Source organism: Balaenoptera musculus, chromosome 1, assembly GCF_009873245.2.
Source record: "Balaenoptera musculus isolate JJ_BM4_2016_0621 chromosome 1, mBalMus1.pri.v3, whole genome shotgun sequence".
Lineage (NCBI taxonomy): Eukaryota > Metazoa > Chordata > Mammalia > Artiodactyla > Balaenopteridae > Balaenoptera > Balaenoptera musculus.
In genome coordinates this window covers 125,999,738-126,018,462 of record NC_045785.1, presented here as the reverse complement: position 1 = coordinate 126,018,462, position 18,725 = coordinate 125,999,738, and the positions used below count along the sequence as shown (strand labels likewise).

The 18,725-nt window shown below is 32.9% G+C and overlaps 1 protein-coding gene across 2 annotated transcripts in view; it reads left to right on the top strand.

Annotated features, from left to right (window-relative positions):
* Positions 1–18,725, top strand: part of KIFAP3 (kinesin associated protein 3) — a 164,415-nt gene that overhangs the window by 75,934 nt on the left and 69,756 nt on the right. For both annotated transcript variants that reach the window (XM_036868012.1, XM_036868022.1), the window contains exon 11: positions 16,708–16,808. In XM_036868012.1, coding sequence (XP_036723907.1) covers positions 16,708–16,808 — 101 coding nt within the window. The remainder of the gene's footprint in view (positions 1–16,707; positions 16,809–18,725) is intronic.

The following is an 18,725-nucleotide window of genomic DNA, read 5'->3' as shown; positions in this document are numbered from 1 at the left end:
CATTTAAATTATGGGTTAAATAAGCTTATGTAGGCCCTTTTATAATGTGAGCCTATGGGGGGAAAAAATGTTCCAAATTCCAAGTAACTGATTCAGTATGAACTTTTGGAACATAACCATTTTGTAGATAGAATTATTTCTATTTTATTAAGTCCTCAAAATGGCCCTTTTATCCATCACTTCCCAGAAAAACCTATTTATTTATTTATTTAGTTATTTATTTTTAACATCTTTATTGAAGTATAATTGCCTTACAATGGTGTGTTAGCTTCTGCTTTATAACAAAGTGAATCAGTTATACATATACAATATGTTCCCATTTCTCTTCCCTCTTGCATCTCCCTCCCTCCCACCCTCCCCATCCCACCCCTCTAGGTGGTCACAAAGCACCGAGCTGATCTTCCTGTGCTATGCGGCTGCTTCCCACCAGCTATCTATTTTACATTTGGTAGTGTATATATGTCCATGACACTCTCTTACCCTGTCACATCTCACCCCCACCCCCTTTTCCTCAAGTCCATTCTCTAGTAGGTCTGTGTCTTTATTCCCGTCTTGCCACTAGGTTCTTCATGGCCTTTTTGAAAAACCTATTTATTAAATGTATTAGTCAGGAGGACAAGCCTATGATTATTAATAAACAACCCTAATATCTCAGTAGCTTAAAATAGAAAAAAGTTTTATTTTTTGCTCATATTTATATCCACTATAAGTAAGTAGAAACTGCTGGTTCATGTTAGCATCAGTCAAGGACCCACTAACAAAGCCTCCAGGTCACTGTGGCATCAGGGAAGGGAAAACAGAGAAAATGGAGAATTGCAAACTTAAAGGCTTCCACTTCGAAATAACAAATATCATTTTTGTTTACATTTCCCTTGATAAAGCAAATCACATAGCCATGTAGAACTTTAAGGGGGGTAGGCAAATGCCTGGAAGGATTAGAACTGGAACATTGGTAAGCATGCAGCCTAATGATCCTGAAAGATATTTTTAAATTTTTCTGAATTTTAGCTGGGTTTCCAAGATTACCAGAATCTCTTAAAAAGTACATCCTGAGACATTATTGCAGATATTACCGTATGTAGTATACCTTGCCACTGTAGTGGCACAGAGCACATTGAATAAAAGCTAGAATTCTGGAGCCAGACTATATTGAATATTGGCTTTATCAGTTACTAGCTATGTGATATTGTACAAATTACTTAACCCATATGTCAGTTTTCTCATCTCCAGTATGTAGATAATAATGGTACATATTAATAGGGAAGGGTTAAATGATATAATGCAGTAAATATTAGTGAACATAATAATATTATAAGTGAAATTAATGTAAAAATATGTAGAACACAAATAATTGTTATCCAGAAATGGGTCTTTTTTGATAAGTATGTTTTCCAGGCTTATATCGTTAAGGATATTTAATCATTTCGTATTTAAAAATTGATTACATTGTTCTTTTCTTAAATATTTTCTTAAGTTTACCTTAATACATAAACATAATTTAAATTTTTATTGAGAAGCAGTATAGTGTTGTAGGGGTTAAAACCATGGGCTTTGGAGCCAGAGTGCCTGGCTCAAGTGCTATATAAGTAATTGCTATTTTTTTCATTATCATTGATTCAAATTTGTAATTCTGAAGATAATTTATTATACAGGGCTGTAAATATTACTGTGCTCAAGTATTTCCCCTTGCTAAATGGCCCCAGAATGCCATGTATTTTTAATTTTTATATACAGTTTTTCTGTTTTCCTCACTTGTCCTTGGCTGTCACTTCTCATTTCTTCTGTACCAGCAGCAATTCCATGGCAGCAATTTTCCTTTCCTCTAATGATATATTTCTAATCTCCTGTGGTCTTGGAAACCAACAACTGAACTTATTTGAAATGTGTATTTTGTTAAAAATGAAATTCCAAATGAATGCCCAAAGGGTTCTCTTCCTAGTAACATTTATTGCATGGACCTTGTAACATTTCTTTTGACTGTGAAGAACCTATTTTGTTTGATTGTACTCTTTGCTGTGTTCAGAGAAATTGTATGTAGTGTATACTAAATGATTTCCTGATAAGTGATTAATAGAATGGTTATTTTTACATTTGTTAATGTATATGTTATATGTGCGGAAAATTAAATCAACTCCTAACACAATAAACTAAACTTCTCAATTGAGTAGTTCAAGATATATTTAATATCTCTGATTTTTGGCCACTACAATTATATAGAAGTTGGAATTATAGAGAGCATAGATTTTGAAGGCATAGGAAATAATTCATCTAGAGCAGTGCCTTTCAAATATCTTTTACCCCAGACTATAGTATTATATTGCACATTGCAACCCAATACTCACATGTGTATGTGATGTATATGTATGTGTATGTATGTGTGTATATTAATATACACTATATTTTGTGATATATATTACACACTGTGTTTAATATATGTAATTTTTTTAAACGTTCATGAAGCAGTATTTTGCCATTTCTCTGTGCAATGCACTATATTTTCTATTTTTTCTATTCTTTTTAAATTCTACTTATGACTTAATCATTGATTTTATGTCCTCTGATTTGATGTTCAGTTAGAAAACTGAACTAGGGGAAGTGATTAGACGTCTTTTCCTTCAAATCTTCAGAAATATCACTGTCTCTTTTGGATTTTTAATGTGTTGAACAGTAGATAATCTAAATTATGTAGGTTACTCCTTGGATAGTACTTGGAATGATTCCGTGGAGTTGAAATTTTTTTTGAAAGGGAAAAAAAAAAACTTCTGTAAATCAAATATTTAAAGAATTTGAGGTGCATTTTCTTCACTGTAGTTATGGAGAAGGAATTAAAGAGCATGTAGTTTATTATAATATGACTGGTCAGTTTGCTTTTTTCATTAGATAAAAATTCTTTGTTCATTATATGTTCACATTGACAAATGACTGAATTTAAAATTACCCATTTCTATATAGAAATCACTTAATTTTTAAAAGATGCAAAAAATGCAGAAGCACTTTTGTAGAGCTATACATCTGGTAGAACTTTTCAGAAGTGATTTTTAAGGGATGCTGTTTCAACTGGAAATGCTATCAGATATTAAGTAGGTTTTCTTTATTATTATTTGGGGACCCCATAACTGAAAAATCTTTTTATACTTGATAATAAATTATTTTAACTAGAGTATAATGAATCATGAATATTTCAGGCTCTAATAAAGCTGTGCTATATGAACATTTAATCCCCTTCCCTTGTGTCCTGAAACATTTAACCTAGTACATTGCGACCCCTGCTGTTGTGAGAATTGCCAAATAACTGGAAAAAAAATATGTACTTGAGGAAGGTTTTGTGATTTGAATAATTATTAAAGGTAAAGAAGTTATGTTATAGCTCAGCTCTTTTGCCATGTGAGGCTCTGAACAGAACCAAATATTGTAGTTCAACAGAACTAAAAATTATATTGATATTGTTTTATCATATGAGTATTTCACTTAGAAAGTTTGAATTTAGCTTTTTCCTTTGACATCAGGGACACATAAAGGGATTAATAAGGGATTTTAGAAATCATCATTTAAAATGTTCTTTCTCAACTTATCCTGAAATTAATTTGCTTGAATAGTTTTGATCTTTTCCTAGGCATAGAGAAAGAAGGCATTATTTCCCCAAATATTTCAAAATTTTTACTTGGGTCCTTGGAAAACCTTATATCTAAAGGTTATAAAAGCTTATATCTAAATTCCTTTGTTTTTATTTTCCTAAATACCACCAAAATTATTCATTTCTTATTTCATTTTTTGATATGTTATTTTCCTAAGATTTCATAAAGATCTTAAACTTATCTCTGCTTAGTTCAGTATCAATTTATAATCTTTTCAGTACTCTTAATCCCTGTACATGACATAGTTTCTTATGCTTAGTAACTTTATGTTACCATCTGGGAGACCTATCATAGCCAATGGTTTCATCAATTGTGATTATTTGCAAATTGAATTGGACCTACGAAGTTTGCCTTTACTTAGGTAATTGTTAGACAGTTTGTTCAGGTTTTTTATGATATTGAGTTAACTTTTTAAAGTGTTCAAAGATTTTTTGGCTCATCTAGGAATCAGATCATTAAAAAAATATTCCCTTGTCATAAGTCCTTAAACCGTTTGACATTGATATGTCTCAAGAGTGCTTCCTTATGTCAGAATATCCTGGGTTGGGAGATGGCAAGGAAATTCCTTGTCGTAGTGTATTCTTCAGTTCCCTGGAGAATGCACTGACAGTGTTTCAAAAGTAACTGGAAAAACTAAATTTTCTTAGCTTTCTGTCGGATGCAACAGGCAAACAACGTTTTTCTTATTTGCCTCTCAGTTGCTTTGGCTTGGATGTTTCATACGCTGAGTATTGTTTAATGTGCTTGGGGATGATGTTAGCACAGAAGCAAGCATAAAAATACAACTGAAATGTATTCTTTGGAAGATCCTAGCTCAGCATGACATCGCTTCGTGCATAAAGCTTAAACATCACAGAGACAGTGTATTACAGGGTCCATACTTAATAATTTTATTAAAAAACTGCCAAATTTCACTGATGAACTCTTTGGGACAACTTTGAGTTAATTCACACTGTTTTTTTTCCCCATTTGTGAATGACATTGATATGTATTTTAAATTGAGTGATGTCTGAGTTTTCATGTCAGCCTTTAAGTTTTTAACTTGATTTTCAAAGGAATTTAAACTCATGGGAATAAACCTTACAAAATATACAGGTCTTATCTTATAAACATGAATTTTTGGATTTGTTAAAACAAAAATAGAATAGGCACAACAACCTAATGGTTAGGCAGATTAGGTAGCTACCTGTAAATTATAGACAATGACCACTTTCCCCACTTTCTCTGCTGTTTTGTAAGTTCCCTGTTTATTAGGTGATTGTTGTAATTCAATGATTAGTGCATCAGTTTTCAAAGTTTTGGTCTCGGGACCTTTTAATACTCTTAAAAATAACTGAGGACCCCCAGAGATTTTTTGTTTATGCAGAGTTATATTTATGGATATTTATTGTATTCAAAAATAAAATTGAAAAAGTGTTACATATTTATTTTAAAATAACCTGCTACATGTTAACATAAATATTTTTATGAAAAATAACTCTTTTCTAAAACAAAACAAAAATTACTGAGAGGAGTGGACATAATTTTACTTCTACAAATCTCTTTATAGTTAGACTTAGTAGACAACAGCTGGCTCTCATATCTCCCTCAACAATATGCTGTGAAATCGTATGTCATATATGTCATGTATATTATGTCATGTAGCCTCTTATGAAATAATGAGAGTAAAAAAAGTGAAAATAATATATTATGATTGTTATAAAAATGGTGTGACTTTGTGGATCCCCTTTCGGGGTCCTCAAACCACATTTTGAAAACCAATGAATTAGAGCATTCTTTTAAAGCTTTTAATTCCCATTAAATGCAAACACTTCTGGCAGTAACAATACATCAGGAGTCTCAAACTAGCAGGTTAAATGTAGCTAGAAGGCATGTTTGGTTTTCCCAAAATATATTTTCTTAATTTTATATTTGGATTTCTAGGCAAGACCCAAACACTCCCGTTTCCATAGGATAATACTTATTTTCTCTTAGACATTTAGTTATATTTCTTTCCTTTCCCTTTGGACCACTCACATATTAGTAAGAATCATTTTTACCAGTTTCTTGGTGCTTCGTGAGGGGAGTTGGGGGATGGATGTCATGGTGTAGGAAAATGGAGATGGAAGACCCTGAGCACAGAGGGACAGAAACATACAGAAAATTCTGGATAATCAGTACTAGACCTTTAATGCTGCCCAGCAATCATACTACATTTTCTTTGTCTAGTCATTCTCCCACTCTTTTAGGTGAGAATTTCATTCCTCTACTTTCTACTTCTAAATCCAACACCTCATCCTCATCCTCATCTCATTACCTTGTTTTGCTTCCTGTTTCACTGAGAAAATAGAAGCAGTCAGAAAAGAATTTCCATGAGTTTCTGTTGCCACACTTACCCTCCTGCCTGCATCTGTGTCTATACTTTGCATCTACTCTTACCATAAGCCATACTCCCTCCCTATTTCATTCTCTCGCCTACTCAAGATTCTTGCTCCAGCAGTTCTCCTCTCTGTCCCACATCATTAATTTTTCCCTCTCTATTAGATCATTCCTATTGACATACAAATATACTATTATTTCATCCATCTTAATAAAGATTCTTCTTGACTCGTCACTCTTTTACCTTTAGCTGTCATCTCATTTCTTTTCTTCCCTATCTGTGTAAATTTTGATTCCTTTACATTTGAGGGTTGTGAATCTATGCTAATTTGCTGAGACTAATTTTATTGGTTATGGCAGAAAAATTAGGATTCCTAGATTCAATAGCACATTGTCATGCCTGTTTCATAATTCCACATGAATCATTTCAAAATGGATCCAAATGTTAGACCATATTCTCTTCAATGGAAGGTAAATTAGAGTTTCTAAGGTGCTCGAAATGGATATAAATTTTTCTACATTCTGTGAGTAGACCCAGAATGGTTTTGAGAGTAAGAATGGCACCTGATTCATCTTGATCTAGATTACATTAGGTAATCTGGGTTTCAGGGCATTTTCCAAGGCTGTAGAAAGATTTTATCAACATGTAGGGAGTCAGACCAGGTCAAGAGTTAAGTAATAAATGTTTGATTTCTTCCGGTTGAGACAAGTCTGATTTCCCTTATTGTTGGAGATTGCGAGAGTAGATACTGTTAGACTCTAAACTTTGATCACTTAAAAATTAAGGGTTATTTTCTGTGACCATTCTGTCATATGTCCTTAAAAGAAAATTGAAAAAGTTAAGTTCTGAACACCTTTGAAATTCCCCCATAATGTTAAATTTACTTTTTTCATTATATATTAATGACTTAATTTATAATTTTTAAAGTATCATAAAATGAAGACATAAAGCTTGTCTTTATTTTTTAAAGAGAATAATATTTTCTAAATGACCTTTTCTGACTTGTTTATTAAAAACTGGAAATGGTCAAAATATTTACCAATTAGGAGGTATTTTCCATTTTTAAAAAACTAAGTTGTGTTTATGATGATTTCTTTAAGAAACTTAAAGTAGATTTTTGTTTTATAACTTCATTTGGCCTGTTTATTACAAAACTGTTATGGAATTTCACACATCTATTTCAGTACACAGCTCGTCATAGACTACTGCACTGTTTCTCATTTTAATAGACCTCATTTATCCTATAAATAAACCTACATTTTCTTACCTGATCAAGTGAGCAAACAATAGGGGTCAGATGTGTCAAACACTTTAACAAAAAGCACATGTCTGGCCGTCAGGGTGAAGTAGAGTCATATCAAGATTGCTTGAAGTTATTAATGGCAGTAAAATTTATGCTTCCTCCTGTTTTCCCAATTAAATCAAGAAGCCTTTTTTCTTCGGATTCTTCTATCACCAGCTGGTTCCAATACTCTGTGTGTGAATATTGCCTGGGGTCTCTCCATTTCTAGGTGGTAAAAGCTGACCAAAGCACATTAAGTCAATGATGTGGACCTGTAGGCTAGAAAGCAGCCATTGTTAAGGGCTTTATTTTGGCCCTTATCGTTCGTACTACAAGTATGCATATTTTGTAGGGTGTATTATAAATAAGTTGTTGTAGTATGCTCTGGATAAAAGAACACTACAGACAAGGTAATAAAATAATTGAAACATCTTGAAAATATTTTAAAAATAAACTACATGGCGAAATGTACAGTTGTACATACGAAAAGAGAGTGAAATATATCAAAAGTGCTGAATTTTAGAGTACTTATTTCATGAATACGTCTTAATGTGACAAGGCTATTAAGCTTAATGGTAGATTTACAATTTCAGTTTCTTATAGTTTTTAAATTAAATAATTTAGCACAGGAAACATTTATGCATGAACCACTGTATCACAGAACTATTGTTATGCTTGTTTTCATTTATCATTGTAACCTATACATTCTGACATTTTCCCCCCTGAACTCACAGTTAAAAAACCATTGGCTTTTATCTATTCATTTCAAATCTCTGTTAGATTTGACTGAACAAATCCATTCTAGAAGAGAAGACTCTCCAGTAGAGTTTCAATCTTAAAAATTGGTCTCTCCAAATTCAAGTTTTAACTAAGGCTATCTATCTAGTTATGCTGGTTATGTATCTGCAGTATGTGCGCTAATAAGTTAAACATAAAATGATATGGAAACGTGTACAAAAGATCACCTAATCTACCTGCAGTATATGTTTAGTGTATTTCAGTATAGTCAATATACGTGTTCAATAATTGTTGCAATTATCTTGTAAGTGGTGGTTTTGCCTGTGGCATTTTCACTATAGTGATAGAGCTTTAAAGGCTCCAACTCTACAGTAAACTTAAAGGCAGTTGTGATTTTTGAAATATGTTGTACTCACATAGACTTTCTAGGGGTAATTTATCACCTTAATGCTGCTCTATTCTAATATAGGGGTGCTTATATCCCCACTTCTCTTATTTTTTCATGGACCCTTTGTGACTTTGAAGGGAGTTTTCTACTTTGAACGAAGACATGGAGTGCAGAAGGGAATGAGAATCTGGCTAATAATGTGACCCATAATTTGTGTTCTCACTCTGCTTTTACAAAGTATTGGGCTGGGTCTACTGCAGCAGCGGAAATTTAGCTTTGAGTTCTGGTGTTCAGAACTCATATTTCTGCTTGACTGAACTGTGAATGGAAAATCCCAAGTATCTTACAAAATTAGTAGCTAAATGGTGTCTTTACTAATCACTTCAGAGATGGAAAAAACTGAAGACATTTTAAAATTCAAAACCCATCAGCATGTGTTTCCCCTTTAATTGGCAGAAAACCGATCGTGAGAGCAGCCCAGAGAGCTGACTTTTTTTCTCCGTCAGTTGCTCCAGCTGAACTACAGCTGCAAATTTCTTTAAAAAGAAAAAAAAAAAAATCTTGAACGAGTAAGTGCAATAATTCCCACAAAATCAGTTACTGGAGTTAATGACCAGTTTGTTAAGGCATTAACTGCCCTCAGCTGGGAATGACCAGTTTTGAGGGGAATGGCTGCACAACTGCTAAGATAATTCAGTAACGCGTTCAAATAATGATCCAGCTAATTAACAGTGAATTTCTGTGGAAATCCTATCGAAGTACTTATGACCTCTGCATTTAATAGCCGGTGACTTCATCATGATTCATGTTTATTACCATAAATACCAAAGGAATCATAATGACTAGGCCATTTTATTTTCACCGTGGCCTTATTACTTGAACAGATCTGACTAAGCCACCTATAGTCATGAAGGACCTAGTGCTCAAAATATTCAGTCTTTTCACTGCTCTGCTCAAAATTCACAGAGCCTTTGGTGCTTTGCCAGCATAGCGACTGCTATTGGCAGACTGCTTTAACTTGGGCTGCCATTAGGGAATAATTGATGTCTGTAAGTCTTAAAGGAGCCCTTTTGAAATGTCTGCCATTGGTATGGTGTAGAGAAATCATAGTTGGTTTGCTGGAGTTTATGGTTCTTCATCATGAATTCTTATGGGAAAATCATAACTCCCAGCCCCAAATTCGTTTAGGATATGCAAGATTTTTTTTTTGAGATTTATTTTTTAAGAACTCAGATATCTTTTCTTCCAGTGAATGAAGAAGACTATTATTAGCTTATAATAAAGGATAAGCTTTAATTTTACTTGGACCATTTAATCTCTCTTAATTGCTGTTTATTGCTATGTGATCTTTAAATTAGTCTTTAAGTAATAATAAATGTTGGCTGCCAGAAAGCCTCTACTTTCTGTGTGCAGCTGTGTTTGAAGAGATGAATTTAGGTTATTTCCAGACATCTTCCCCCTCCAGGTATTCACTTTTCTCCTACAATATTTTGTCCTTTTGCTGTAGCTGTCAGATATCTGCTAGATACCGTAAAGTTATAGGCTGTGTTTTTATCAAGCAATTAATCACTTGTATAATCATTTATGATTCAATGAATATGACACCTGTGGTTGATATACTATAATCTTCCTTCAAACATTGCAGTTCTTTAGAGGAGATTGGAAATATGTGATTTGAAACAATAAGATATGAATTAGAATCATCAAGGTAACATATGGGTAACAACCATTTATAAAATATTTCCATCTTTTTTTCTGAATAAAAAACCAAGTGTCATTTTGTATCTTTTTTCATTCCCTAAATAAATACAAAATGAGAAGAAAATCAATTTTATAGATATTTGTAAATCAATTGATTGAATTCTAGGGAACCTTTACCCAGATAAAATCTAGAGGACATATCAGCAACTTGGGTTATATAGACCTCTGAGTACAATATTGTAGTCCCTTATATCTGTCATCACCTCCTTTCACACTTTCCTCAAGGGAACAAAAATATCTCTGGTCATATTCCAGTTTCTTTTGTTTGGTTGTGCTCAGCTCAAACAAATGGGGAAACACCTGTACGTTTTATTTGCCTGGGACATGAAACTTAAAGGTAAATGTAGTAATATAGCTAATAGTGAGGTTTGTCTTCTGTGTTCTCAGACTTCTCTCTCTGTGTCCTTTCATCTTTTTGTACCCCGTTGCCTCCACAGCTATTCCCCACTCTAGGAGTGAAATTAAGTTCTGTTACAGACAAGGAAGCATGAAAGAAGGAAGAGAGGGTCACAGTGTGTTTGTGGTAGTGGTGGTGGAGGAACGCATACTGATGACAATAGTCTGTCCTTTGATTATTTTCTTTTCCCAATTTTTGTTCTGATTAAGGGATTTATAACCCTATGAGACTGATGAAGGGTCATTATCAGATACTGGTCACTGAGTGGAGCCTTGAGGGATGAGGTGACTCTCCTAAGCCCGTACTTTGTGTATAGCAGAGCTTTATAGGAAAGTGACTAGGGACAAGTGGCTCAACCACAGGCTCAGAATATACCTGTGAACCCTGTCTAGCTCATCTCAGAGGAATCTTGGCTGCCTCTTAAACCTACATTACCTCTAACTATGGTCAAATCTTGAGGATAGAAAACCACAAAGACAACATATATATTAGGGGAATGTGAAAATAGTGTTCTCTTGGTAAAACAGAAAAGTGTTATTATCAACATAATAACACTAAGAAATGACATTTATTGATTCAGTTTATTGTGTGTCAGACTCAGTACTAATTGTTTTACCAGGATTCTTTCACCTAATCTTCACATAACAACTCTTTGAGATAGGTACAGTTGTTATTCCAGTTTCACAGATGAAGAAACTGAAGCACAGAGAATTTAAATAACACTCAAAAGGCCATTTATGCTAGTAAGTGGCAGAGCCACAAATTGAACCCAAGCAGTCTGCCTCCAGAGCCTGAGATTTGAACCATAGCATTTTACTGCCTCTGTTTACCACTCTACTCAACTTTTAAGCTTCTAGCACCTTGTTTTTCTCATAAAATCAAACACTGCTTGATAGCAGTTCTTGTCCAATTCAGTGAGAGTGAGTTTCAGAACTGCTATAGATCTAGTCCCCCAAACTGCTTGGGGGATAATGCAATTTGTCCCTGTCAAGATCTTTCATCCATTGGAACCTATTGCATCTGGGCACAGGTACTCTGATAAATAACTGTTTTTCTTCATTTCATCTCCCCTCTTCTCCTCTTCTACCATCATCTCACCTCTTTCTCCATAGAGTCCCTTCTTAACTGCATTTCTTTCCGGTACTGTGCCACTAAGGAATGATGATAATAATTTATGTTTATTTGGCATTATTTCACCCTTCCTGCTGCTTCCTGGAAGGCTTAGTAGAGAGTACATGCACACAGGCTTTGTAGTCCGACCTAGGTTTGAATCTCAGATTCACGAGCTGTGTTTCCTTTTGAAGGATTCATAACCTTAATGAATGTCATTGCCTCACATCCAGATCAAAGATAATACCTACCTTTTCAGTTGTTATAAGAGTTAAATGAGAAAATACATGCTTAACATACAAGAGGAACTATCAGTTTGCTTAACTCTTTCTCTCTTCCCTTCTCTCAAAGAATTGTAGTTATAGAAAGACTGGCTATCCACGAATCTTTTGGGATAGCCTTGTAATCCTTCAGCTTCTGTTTTCTTCAGTCCTTTAGTTTTAGCACATTTTTGGAGCATGATAATCATTTTAGGTAAAGATTATGGGAAATTGGGCATATGTTCAGAGCCTTTTTTTAAATCAAGCTTTATTTTCTAGAGCAATTTAAGGTTCATAGCAAAATTGAGCAGAAAGGACATTAATTTCCCATATACTTCCTGCCTGTCCCCCCAGCCTCCCACCTTTTTTAAAATTAATTTTTATTGGAGTTTAGTTGCTTTACATAGGTTTTTAAATAGAAGATCACAGATAAAGAAGAATTAGGAAGGTACTGGAGAACTGCAAGGATCTTTCACCTTTGGCCATGAGTATGGGGAGAGAAGGAGAAAGAGAAAGCACACAAGAGCAGAATTAGAACTGGCAGTAGAATGACTCTTCCTACTTTTTGAAACTAAATATTTAGTTTTGCTGTAGAAAAAGAAAGTAATATAAATTATTGTTGAATCCGAGATGTTTCTTGCATATGTTATTCATCTACTTTTTAAAAATTATTGTAATTTTAGGACTTTTCTCTAGGCTTACTATTCTATCACATATCCTTTATCCTGAGTTATCCTTTGGAAGTGATATAGATATATAATCATATATATATGTGTATGTAATTTGCTCTAGAAGGACCGTCCTTGTTATTCTCTTTATGGGGTACAGATCTCTTAAAGGTGAATCTTTCTTTCCTCTCACCTTACATGAATTGATGTACCACTTTAGAACATTGCATTTTAGAATCCTTTCATTGATAACCAGCAGTAGACAGACAATCCTCAAACATAGAATAGTGTCTTTTTTCATTCTTAGTTCCACACTGAATTTTAATGTCTGATTATTTACTTTGATGTTAAACAATCTTTTATATTGGATATTGATTTCTCTGTTTCTTCTACCATTTATTTAGTAAGTTGTGTGACTTGGAATCCTACTTTTCAGTGAATCCATTACATAGAGAAAATATTTTCAAATAATATTTTGAAAAAATTAAGTAGGACTAGAACCTACCCACAGCTGAACAACATATAGAAAGAAACTGTAATAGCAGGGAAAGAGAGGCTGTGCCTTCAGAATATGAGTTTGCTGTAGGAACTTACTTGAAAAGATTTTAAAATACCTCAGTCCCTGGAGAAAAACTAAATACTGTGAAGTATAATCTGACCAAACCCCTAAGGGATACTTTCCTCTCTGGAGAATAAAGTTGGAATTTTTCATTTTTAATCTACGTATCATGCAAACCTATGCAAAGATTTGTTTTCCTATGGCAAGTGTGTTTTATACTAGAATAAGTATAAATGAATGCCTTCAGCGGTGTAAAAATGTGATTTATTAAAATCTATGAGTCTTTTCTATTTAGATTGCTCTGATCCCAAGAGCGAAATACTGGGGTTGGGAACACCCAGTTAGTCTCTACTTTTCTCTTTTTTGGAGTAATTTCACAGTTTTTGCATTACGTTTTCCTCCAGATGTAGTTCCTGCATATGTTGTATTCCAAGTGGTTAAGTTAGTGAATTCATAGATTTTTAGTTAAGATGAAAATGTTTACTAGTATGTATTCATCTGATGAACATATGCTAGATTTTATTGTTTTTGTTTTATGCCAAGAATTCATTTTTACATTGATAGAAAGCCATAGGAAATAGGCTTTAGCCAAACAATTTAAAAAGATGCAAAAGTCTTGATTTTTAAAAATTCTGTTTTTAAAATGTGTTTTATTCTATCATATGTCAGTGTATTTCAGTCTTTTATACCTGATAATAATATCTTACTTGAAAGACCGTTTTACCTTATGATATAAAAATGTTTGAGAGATACTGTAATATACCTCTGGTGTATATAACTTCACCTCTGGTGAAAATTCTGGAGTCAGAGAAACCTGTGTTTAAAGCCCTGCTCACCCACTTACAAGGCTGTGTAGGAAGTATTTATTTTTCTCCAAGTGTTAAGTTCCTCATCTGAAAAATAAGGATGATAAAATTTATTTGACAGATTATTTTGAAGACTCACATTGTTCTTCCTTACCATATGATATATTTTTTATTTAACATATAAGCTCCAGGAAAGCAAGAGGCTAGAGAGAGGGTCACTATATGTTTTTAAAAAACACCTGGAAACTTAAAACACTTTTGTGTCAAATCTGAAAATCTTGTAGAACTAGTAATTTCTGTCTTTGACTAAATGTGCTTATTTTTTCAGTTTTAGCCTCTGATTTTTTAAACATAACATTGTTTTTTTTCCAGCTTTATTGAGATCTAACTGACATATAACAGTATGTAAGTTTAAGGTGATGACTCGATATATGTATATATTGCAAAATATATAAGGTTAGATATAAGGGTAGTTAACTATAAAAGTTACCACTTTAAGATTAGTTACCACATCCATCACCTCACATAATTACTTTTTTTCTGGTTGTAAGAACTTTTAAGATTTACTCTCTTAGCAACTTTCAGATGTACTATACAGTATGTTAACTATAGTCACCAGGCTTTTTAGATATTAAAAATAGAATCAATCAGCAGGTATTTATTGAGAAACTTCCATATGCTATACTAAGCCTATAAGAATACCAAGGTATGTCCCCTAAGAATTTCTCACCACCTCATAAAGAGATAACCTAATATCTAAAAAATTTAATAAGAATATAAAATAGTATTTTTAAAAAACACGAAGTATTTTAGTAATTTTATACTATGGTAGACACAAGAATAAAGGTGCTGAATTTATCCTCCATGTCACAGTATATTTAAAATTTTCTTGATATGTTATTTATAAACTAAATTTATGTATATCCTTGATTTTGTTTTAAAACTCCAAATATCTCCAAGGATTTCTCATAGCCCAAATTTTTTAAAAATAATATTGTTTTTTGGATAAAACTTTTTAGCTAAACTTTTCTAACTCAAGTTTTGTCACTGACTTTGAGATCATAAGTAGATCCTTAAAATATGGTCTGTCTGAAAGCATGTAGAAGGACTACATGACATATTAAAGTCCCATTTTATGTTTCAAATCTATGATATATCATTCACTTTTCTTTTTTCAGTTTCAAGGTGTACAAAACTAGAAAAACTTCTTACCTCAGAAGTTCTGAGTCAATCCTTAGACTATGCTTATTATCTCTACCCTTTAGCATTTTATAGTCATGTATTTTTTTTCCATCTTTATTGGAGTATAATTGCTTTACAATGTTGTGTTAGTTTCTGCTGTACAACAAAGTGAATCAGCTATATGTATACATATACCCCCATATCCCCTCCCTCGTGAACCTCCCTCCCACCCTCCCTATCCCACCTCTCTAGGTCATCACAAAGCATCGAGCTGATCTCCCTGTGCTATGGAGCAGCTTCCCACTAGCCATCCGTTTTACATTTGGTAGTGTATATACGTCAGTGCTACTCTCTCACTTCATCCCAGCTTCCCCTTCCCGCCCCTGTGTCCTCAAGTCTGTTCTCTATGTCTGCGTCTTTATTCCTGCCCTGCCACTAGATTCATCAGTACCGTTTTTTTTATATTCCATATATGTGCGTTAGCATACGGTATTTGTTTTTCTCTTTCTGACTTACTTCACTCTGTATGACAGACTCTAGGTCCATCCACCTCATTACAAATAACTCAATTTCGTTCCTTTTATAGCTGAGTAATATTCCATTGTATATATGTGCCACATCTTCTTTATCCATTCATCTGTCGATGGACACTTAGGTTGCTTCCACGTCCTGGCTACTGTAAATAGTGCTGCAGTGAACATTGTGGTACATGTATCTTTTTGAATGATGGTTTTCTCAGGGTATATGTCCAGTAGTGAGATTGCTGGGTCATATGGTAGTTCTATTTTTAGTTTTTTAAGGAATCTCCATTCTGTTTTCCATAGTGGTTGTATCAATTTACATGCCCACCAACAGTGCAGGAGGGTTCTCTTTTCTCCCCACCCTCTCCAGCATTTATTGTTTGTAGATTTTTTTGATGATGGCCAGGCCATTCTGACTGCTGTGAGGTGATACCTCATTGTGGTTTTGATTTGCATTTCTCTAATGATTAGTGATGTTGAGCATCTTTTCATGTGTTTTTTGGCAATCTGTATGTCTTCTTTTGGACATTTTTTTTTTTTATTGTAGCAAATACTATTCTACTTTGTTTATTATTTGTTATTTTTCCAGTTTCTGATTCATAAAAATTAAATATACTTTTTGTTTACTATTTCTTATACATTATCACTGTCAATGAAGTGTGTTTATCACATATTTTGATGAAACAGTAAGGATGGAGGGGCCAGTGGCCAAATCTACTTTTTAGTGGGCTACTGGGAACAATTAATTCTTAGGTTTGTGGTTAATTTTTTTCAAAAGTATACCTTGTAAAATACATATAATCTCTTGGAACTTAGTGATATTTCATAGATAGTGTGCTCCAAACTTTGGAATTGAAATAGGGAGCTCAAAATATTTTCTAAATTAGGGTTATATAATGATTTTTTTGATTCAGTAGCTTAAAAGTTTTAATGCATTAATTTAAGTGTGTTATACAAAAAAAATTAATTTTTTTGTGGTCATTCCATGCCATGCATGGCATAATATAAAATCTCACCATATCCATGATTTCTTATTTGCAGGCAATGAAAACTACAAACAAATAGCAATGTGCGTTCTTTACCACATAAGCATGGATGACCGCTTTAAATCAATGTTTGCATACACTGACTGTATACCACAAGTAAGTGCTTTAAGTGTTTTCTTTAAAAGGCATTCAAAAAATATGTTTTTTGCTTTCTTCCCTTGATTTGCCAGATAGGTTTTTTCTTTAAAATTCCCCTCTTAAAAATAATATAAACTTGTTATATACAATCTGGAAAGTACAGAACATTATAAAAATGAAAGTAACTTTCTGTTATCCCAAACCCAGAGATAACCATTTAAAATTTTGGTACATTTTCTTCTACATAGTTAAAAAAATACTGTATTGAGATTATATGCCATATGTAATTTTATATTGCTTTTTTAACTTAATATATCGTTAAGTACCCTCCCATGTCACTGAACATTCTTCAAAAATTATTCATAATAGTTGTATACTATTTTATTGCATAAGTGTACCATAATTTAAATATTGTTAAATTGTATATTTAGGTTTTTTTCCAGTTTATCACATAAAAACTGATGTAAGTAAATGTATGTAAACAAATGAAATAATGTGGAATAAATATCATAGTATGTAAAAGCTTAACCACATCTCGATTTTTTCTTTAGTTTAAATTCCTAAAAGTAGAATTGCTAGGTCAAAAGGTATTTTGTGTATTTGACACAATATGGGCAAATTACCTTCTAAGAAGATGTGAGTTGATTTTTTTCCAACTGTCACTTCACTTTTAACAGCACTGGATACTATCATTTCTCTAAAAATGGAGTGTCTCTATTTCTTTTTATTTGCATTTTATTTGCATTTCTGTGAATATTGGTGAGGTTGAACATTTTTCACATGCTTATTGTTGATATTATGTTATAAATCATTCATGTCCCTTGATAATTTTTCCATTGGCATGTCAATATTTTAGGATTAATAAATAATATCTCTATATATAATAACTATTTTAATTCCTTGGCATATTACAGACGTTTCCCAACTTTGTCATTTGCCCTTTAATTTTGTTTGTGGTTGACGGTTTTAAATGCTTTGCGTTCTCTGATGGGAAAATGCTTCATCAAAATACTTTTATTTTTATAGCACTGCTCTCAAGAAAGATTTTTGCTATAACTCAGTTGCTTGATATATTTCATATGTTAGGTTTATTTGTCTTGAAGGAGTTTAGTGATTTTTTTTTCATAGACTATAATGGTGGAGATTCTATACATGTGTAATTTTACTCTTAGGGAATTTACATTCATGGAATCACTATTGTGCCATTAATCTTCATTAAACTGAGCTCTACTAATTTGAATACTATCTGATGATTGGAACACTAGTTAGGCTGATTTTTAATATTATTTTTATAGTATGGCTTTCTAAAATAGAAAAAGCAAAATCGCAGGATGTATAATATACAATAAAAATAACACTTTTAAAAGACACTTCAGAAGAATATGTATAGTAAGTCATACTTATTAAAGTAATCCTCTTAAGACTCCTACTACATAATTCCTTATTAGCCTAATATAAGTTATTAAATGTATATTATTTGGCAAATAATTATTATGTAGTAAAAAAACAGGCCATAGTTTTTATTCTTATTAATCCTTCTATTCATCCCAAATTAATAAAACGGTTCTAAAAATTGAATTTGCTATTCCAGAATTTTAATACTTTATCTACACTCAATTAAAAAACTGATAAACTCTCAAGGATAATTTCTTAGGCTTTTATACCAGGGGATAAACTAATTATGCTTGTTTACAGAAAGTAGACATACTTCAAATATGCAGCATATTTTATCTAACAAGGCAAGGCTTCTTATAGAGATAACACATGTCAGACTACAGCCGATACAAAGTGTAATCAAACTCTTTGTCAAACAAGTTTTCAATAAAAGAGTAGCCATGTCAAAGGGGGATTACAGGTGATTTACTACAGTCTCACTTCATATGTTCCAAGGGGTTTTGCTTCACAGTTTCAAAGGGTGTTCCTTTTCCAATCCCA